We start from the raw sequence: 6,327 nt of genomic DNA, 5'->3' as shown, positions 1-6,327 counted from the left end.
TATATACACACTGTATATAAAGAAACACCAGAAATGGAAGCTTGATTTCTTGCTAGTCGTTTTTAACAAAGAAAATGCCATTAAGAGGATTAGGAAAGTCTCCGGTTCAACTCAGAAAAGAATGAAAATTAAAAACTGCTCCCACAGATGTTTACACCAAAAGATCGCTAAATTGCTCTTTTTGCTGTCAATCAATAAGGGATTCAGCCTCCGACAGATCATCCAATCATCATGCAGAAGCTGAGCGTCCGGGTCAGCCGAGGCCAGCCCACAGCCCCATAGACCCCCATCAGCGTCTGACAGGCAGGACAAAGCCCAGCATTTGTCCAATGACTCGCCTCGTTTCGCTGCACTCTTTGCTTCGCTAATGARCTCTGTGGAAGCTGAGCGTCCACTGTTTAAAGTACTGTGAAGCTGCGGGAATGAGTGAGAGGAAAGCTGTGTCGTTAYCAGCTGATTCTGAACAAAAGTTGCTCAACTTTCGTTGAGCAGCWTGCGTTGTAGTGCATATTTAGTCAATGGCATGTACACACAACAGTATATATTTGATCACTTTTTTAATTTTAGGGGAAGCTGAGCTTCCCTTGCAGTCTTAGAGCAATTGCCTTTGGTGAACAGGTGAATTGGTAACAGGTGAGCATCATGATTGGGTACAAAGGGAGCATCCCTGAAAGGCTCAGTCAYTCACAAGCAAGGATGGGGGGAGGTTCACCACTTTGTCAACAACAAGCAAATACAGATCAAGAACAACATTTCTCAACATGCAATTGAAAGGAATTTCAGGATTCATTTTTTATTCAATAATATACTGTAATCATGARTTTCAGAGAATCTGGACAAATCTCTGCAAGTAAGCAGCAACACTGGCAACGTGTAGCAGACATTCAATTTCAAATGAGTGAATATCTTCAAATAACCAAGAAAACATATCCACATTTTAAAACTGCCAGCTTGGATTTGCTGATCAGCTGATTTAAGCAGGGCCRGCCCTAGCCAATTCCGTGCCTTAGGCCAGATTCCAGGTAGCACCCCCTTGTGCAATTTTATAAATCTCACTGCCAATTTACATACATTCACATACCAAATTAAACAAATTAAATAGTTTTGTTTTGTATATTATTTTTAATCTTTAGAAACAAGGTTGTTCAGGTACAATAGTTAACAATATACTGTGATTAATTTGAAACAGAATACCATAAGTCTATCATATAACATCTGCTGACAGCAGCAAGGAACACCTGTTCATGTTAAAAAACAGCTGAGGAGTGAAGCAGTTCTAGGGAGGTCTGGGGGTATACTGCCCTCGGAATTCTTTTGAAGAGCATTTTACTAAATTCTTGGGATGAATTAAACAACATAAAATCAGTATTTTATGAAAGCAGAACACTGAAAAACAGACTTTAACCTGGATCTTATTTGAGGTTGTAACTGAAACTTCCATTATTTTTATTTTGTTTTCTACACACTAATCACCAGTAGTTAGTTTTAACTGCATCAAAATATTCTCTGCACCATAACACCTCATGTAACAAAGCAGGCTGAGAAACCCACAGAGCAAATTACCTTCATAGACCTGAGTAACAGGGATTACTCTACAGTCTATATCAACTATACTCTGATAAAACACCATTTTTTTTTCATCCCTCATTTGTGGAGCACACGGACACTGCCCTTTGCCTATACTGCCTTTTTTCCAGGCCGACCCTGCTGAGTTTGGTTTYAGTAAACTTCTTGTGGCTTAAATTAGCATGGATTGTTTTGTATTGTTATGCTGGCTATTGACACTGTGACTGAGGCAACATTCCCMTACAAGCCATATCAGGTAAATCAAACCATTAAAGGCTATTGAGTGACCAGTACAAATCCAGACAATGCCTCTGGATCCATTAATCCCTAAATCCTCTGGTGTTCCTCTAACATCACAAGTTATCTACAAACACACACATCTGTCTGAACCTCTGAGGAAGCTCCTAACTTTCACTTCCCGTCCTCTTTCTATTCTTTCCACATCCATCCAATTTATTAATGGCAGGTGAAGAGGCAGTTATTGCAGAGGTGGGATCTTCTCTTCCTGCTCCCACAAAGCAGTTTAAAAGGCCCCTCGGGCATGTTACTGCAGAGAGAATGTGTGAATTGAGACGTATATGTCCTTTTTKGGGGAAATATCGTCATAAGGCCGCAGACCTCTTTCCATTTCAGATGTTCTCTGCTTCATCTCTTCTATCTTTATCTCCTCAGGGTCACTCTTTATGACTACCAGGCTCTGTGTCGGGTCTATTCAGAGAGCAGTGACAGTGGGCACACTCTGCTGGATGTGAGCACTTCTCCCCACCACACACCCACTTTCCAACCTACATATTTTCATTCTATATAGTTCAAAGTCAGATATGACTGTCTAATCAATATTTTTCTTTCTTTTTTTATCTTTTAGCCTTACTTTGCTTTTTTTGCAGCGGTAAAGTGGATTCTGACCGAGCTTGTCATGTAAGAGTTCTGCATATGAGAGACTGTCTGTTGTCTGTTTATGCAGTAACGGTAAAGGCTCAGAGTGTCCAAGTGGTTTCAGGGTTTTTACTTAKGCCTCCCGGCTCTGAGATTAACTGTATGTTTGTGAGCAAGCTGTGCATCAACAGTGTGTTTGTTTATGAATGCCTTCACATGTACATTGATGTGAGCCTCTGTGAGCAGAAGCAGTAATGGCTGCCTGATGTTTCCTGCAGCACGGRGTATTCCTGAGATGCCACAGTGTGGTTGTGGTTTAGTCCCCCTGGGTGGTCTGTCACTGCCACCATGCATCATGGGAGTTGTCAGTACACATGTTATATTAAGTGTTATATAATATTTAAATTATTTATTGGAACAGAGTTATTTTTAGATAGAAACAATAACTGTGCAGTTATGATAAAATTGTATGTATGTTATTTATTTTTTTATTTTTATTTTTTGTATGAAAAATTCATCTCCAATCCTTAATTGGACCTTTGAGCTAATTTAAGATTTAAACAAACTAAACAGTCAGGTAGGCACGTAGTTTGTACACCATGTTTCCTTTTATATTTTATCAATTTCTTGTTGCTGCTATAAAATGCTGCRAGCAAAAGTAAATTAATTTAATGAGTTTTGTTCCTTTCAGGTGTACTTAATATAAATATGTTTCATTTAAGGTGCTACTAAGAGAACATGGTATTTTTCTTTCAGCTTGATATCATGTGAACAGGGCAATTACAAAATGAATAATTATAAATTTCAACATGTTTGCAAAGCAGTTTTCTTTCTATAGGCAAACTCAGAAAAACAATCAACTGAAACATTATGAAAGAGATATAAACTGCATAGAATGCCACAGAAAATGGGGTATGTCATTGTTATATATCTGAGCAGGATTTCTCTGTATAAAACATGAAAGGCTTTGTGGTAGCTATTTATGTAAAATTGTAATTTTCTTTTTTTAAAYTGCAGAAAAGTTGCAGTCCTAACAAAAAGCATCTGAAACTGACACGTTATTATTATATAGGCATTTATTTGTAATGACTGACTTTGTCTCCATATTTAGATTCCTGGTTGAATTCAACTTGTACAGCTGGTGGAACTCTGACCTCACTTCAAAAGGTAAGAACTGTGTGTGAAGCTGCATGTTCTCGAGCTGCCTTCTAAGATGCTGCTAAAACAAACCCATCCTGTTCGCACCCCCACCTTTCTAACACATTTGTTGGTGTACAAACTACAATGTAATGAAAAAAAAATATTTTTGTTCTAAACCAATAATTCATGTCATTCTTTAATGACCCAGTTTTATATGACACCCCGTTTATTAGCGGATAAAATGATTATGGCCAGAGCAAGATTCGCTAACAGCAGCTACTCTTGTATTTATCTGTGTTTTCCTTTGACCCAGCATTCCCTAAGAATGAAATCTTGCTTTATTAAGATGACATAATGGTGTTTGTTAAACAGCATTTATAGGAGGCCTTCTAACTGCCTCGGGGCAGCAGGGGTTAGTGCAAATTTCGACAGACAGCCTGATGGCTCTGTGTTAACTTCTGTGTTCTTGTTTATTGCAATAAACAAAACTCAGATGATCTTTCCACAAAGTGCCTTTATTCTTTGAATCACATATTTCTGCTTCTTGTTAATTAAATGTTCCCACAATAATATTGTTTTAGAAATCCCTGTTATGCTGAGAATAGCTGATGCAAGGGTCTATATTACCAGTTAGAAGGGCTCAATGAACAGTTGTTTTCTTAGCGATGAACACTTAGACCAAAGATGATACTGAYTGGAAACGTGCATTCATTCACAAACGTTGTCCAGTCATGCAAATGCAAACTCACTTTTATTTGAGAGCAATTTAAACAACTTTCTTCAAAGTATTTTACAAATTCCGAGCTGCAAGGCAACAAAACAAAAAAAAAAATACTAAGAGGTTGAATACTTGTACARCCCACTGTGTAGTGGAGGATACAATCTGTTTTAAATAGATGTGTGTTTGCGGGGGGGGTGTCTTTTAACACAGCGTGTCTTTGTTTTCTCTTTTCCATTGGTTTTGTGACTTTCTTCCTCATTTTTTTCCCTCACTTGCCTTCATGAATGCACATTCTCATATTATCACTGCCAGGCGGTGAGCTCTGTGATTCCTCATGCTTTATGAAGTGTTGAATATTTTTTTGCCTGTCTGGAATGAAAGCCTCACTGAGCAGCATCACATTGTCGTATTAATTGTGGCCAAAACTAATAAAATATTTGTTGAACGCGAGGGGGAAGGAGGTGGAACCACAAAAAATGAAAGTCCATCAAATGCTTTCCTTGCGCACTTTAATCCTGAATGAAGTGAAGCTGGGCATCGATGCTCGCCAAGCACTTGAGACAATTTCACAGCTGGCTAGCCTCAGGTCTTAGCAGTACTTTCTATATCTTTTTACAACAAAGACATAGGGCCTGTGACACAGCTGAAATACCCCAATTTAGCAGCCCGTAACCAAATCTACACAGCTTCTCAGCTTGAACTAATCCCAGACATTCATACATGTCTACAGTTTGTATCTGACGCGCGCACGCATGCACGCACGCACGCACGCACACACACACACACACACACACAACAATGCCACTGGTTGTTCTGCTGACTCACTGTAATCAAACCACTTCTTTCCAATCACACAAAAAATTCACAATCTTCAGAAATATCTGTGTCATTTCTCTGTAATGAAACTGTCTGCCTACATTTATTAAGTACATGAGTTTGGCCTGGAAACAATGTGAAACCAACTGTCCTGTAGGGTAGTTTCAGCCCTCTGGAGGGCAGTAGTGCACAAGAAATGCTGTAAAAATGGTCTGAATTTACTGGGATTTTATTTCAATCAGTACTTAAAAGCAATGCTGGTTCAGAAATACAGTTTTTTCTAATTCCTCTGGTTTTTGCATGAATGTGGTGTGTTGAGCCTGCAATCTATTTTATTGATTTTTTATATGCATCATTTGACTCATACATGGATAGGTGTTCTGAAACTTTTCCACAAACTTTGACTTTGGTTTGTTCCTCCCCTCCCCTCTACTGTTCCATATTTATCATTCATTTTCTTTTGCCTGTCTTTGTCTTCATTTATTTGAGTCCTTCCTGTTTTCGTTTTGTTCTCCTGAATTTGTTKTGTTTCTCATCCGTCCTTGCTTCAGCTCAGACGGCAGGTCCAACCATGCAGGTGCCGTGTGACACAGAGTATCCAGCCTTTGTTTCGGAGAGAACCATCAAAGAAAACATGGGGAACATCGACTGCGATGGCTGCATCAAGTATGACTCAGACTCTCTCACACACACAAATCATCAACAAATTGCACCAGCAATAGTCTACGAAGTCTTGTTTTCAAACAAGTCTTGGTTTTTATCCTGTTATTCACTGGTTCATGAAAAAAATCAATATTTTAATAACCCTCAATTATATATTTTTATTATCTCTACTTGTAAGAAACACTGAATTTATTTATTGTCCATTGAAAATATGTTTAATCCAAATATTCTATCAAAGACAGACCTACACACTAACTCTGTCTTCCAGGAATTTGAAATACAAGGCACTCTGAGGTGGAAAGAAGTGGTGCGAAAAAAAAAAAACTTCCTTTAAAAATGGGAAAATGAGTGTGGTCCCCTATTAACAATTTGGGATTTTCTGTCAGGCAATTGTGGGGTGTTCTCTGGATCCCTCCAATGGGCCCTTCATTGCTCCCAGCTGTGGAACTGCCAGTGAGCTTGGGAAATCTGTTTGTGTGTGTGTGTTTGTGTGGGTGCGTGTGTGTGTGTGTGTGTGTGTGTGTGTGTGTGTGTGTGTGTGTGTG

General features: G+C 38.9%; 1 protein-coding gene across 2 annotated transcripts in view; it reads left to right on the top strand.

Moving 5' to 3' along the window:
* The window catches only part of cacna2d3a (calcium channel, voltage-dependent, alpha 2/delta subunit 3a), a gene marked incomplete in the record, with an annotated part of 131,079 nt that overhangs the window by 116,272 nt on the left and 8,480 nt on the right, over positions 1-6,327 (top strand). For both annotated transcript variants that reach the window (XM_014017578.1, XM_014017570.1), the window contains 4 exon segments: positions 2,239-2,314; positions 2,432-2,484; positions 3,554-3,609; positions 5,671-5,785. In XM_014017578.1, the coding sequence (XP_013873032.1) occupies positions 2,239-2,314; positions 2,432-2,484; positions 3,554-3,609; positions 5,671-5,785 (300 nt within the window).

This window comes from Austrofundulus limnaeus, unplaced genomic scaffold (genome assembly GCF_001266775.1).
Source record: "Austrofundulus limnaeus strain Quisiro unplaced genomic scaffold, Austrofundulus_limnaeus-1.0 Scaffold3, whole genome shotgun sequence".
NCBI lineage: Eukaryota > Metazoa > Chordata > Actinopteri > Cyprinodontiformes > Rivulidae > Austrofundulus > Austrofundulus limnaeus.
This window is presented reverse-complemented; position numbering and strand designations above follow the sequence as displayed.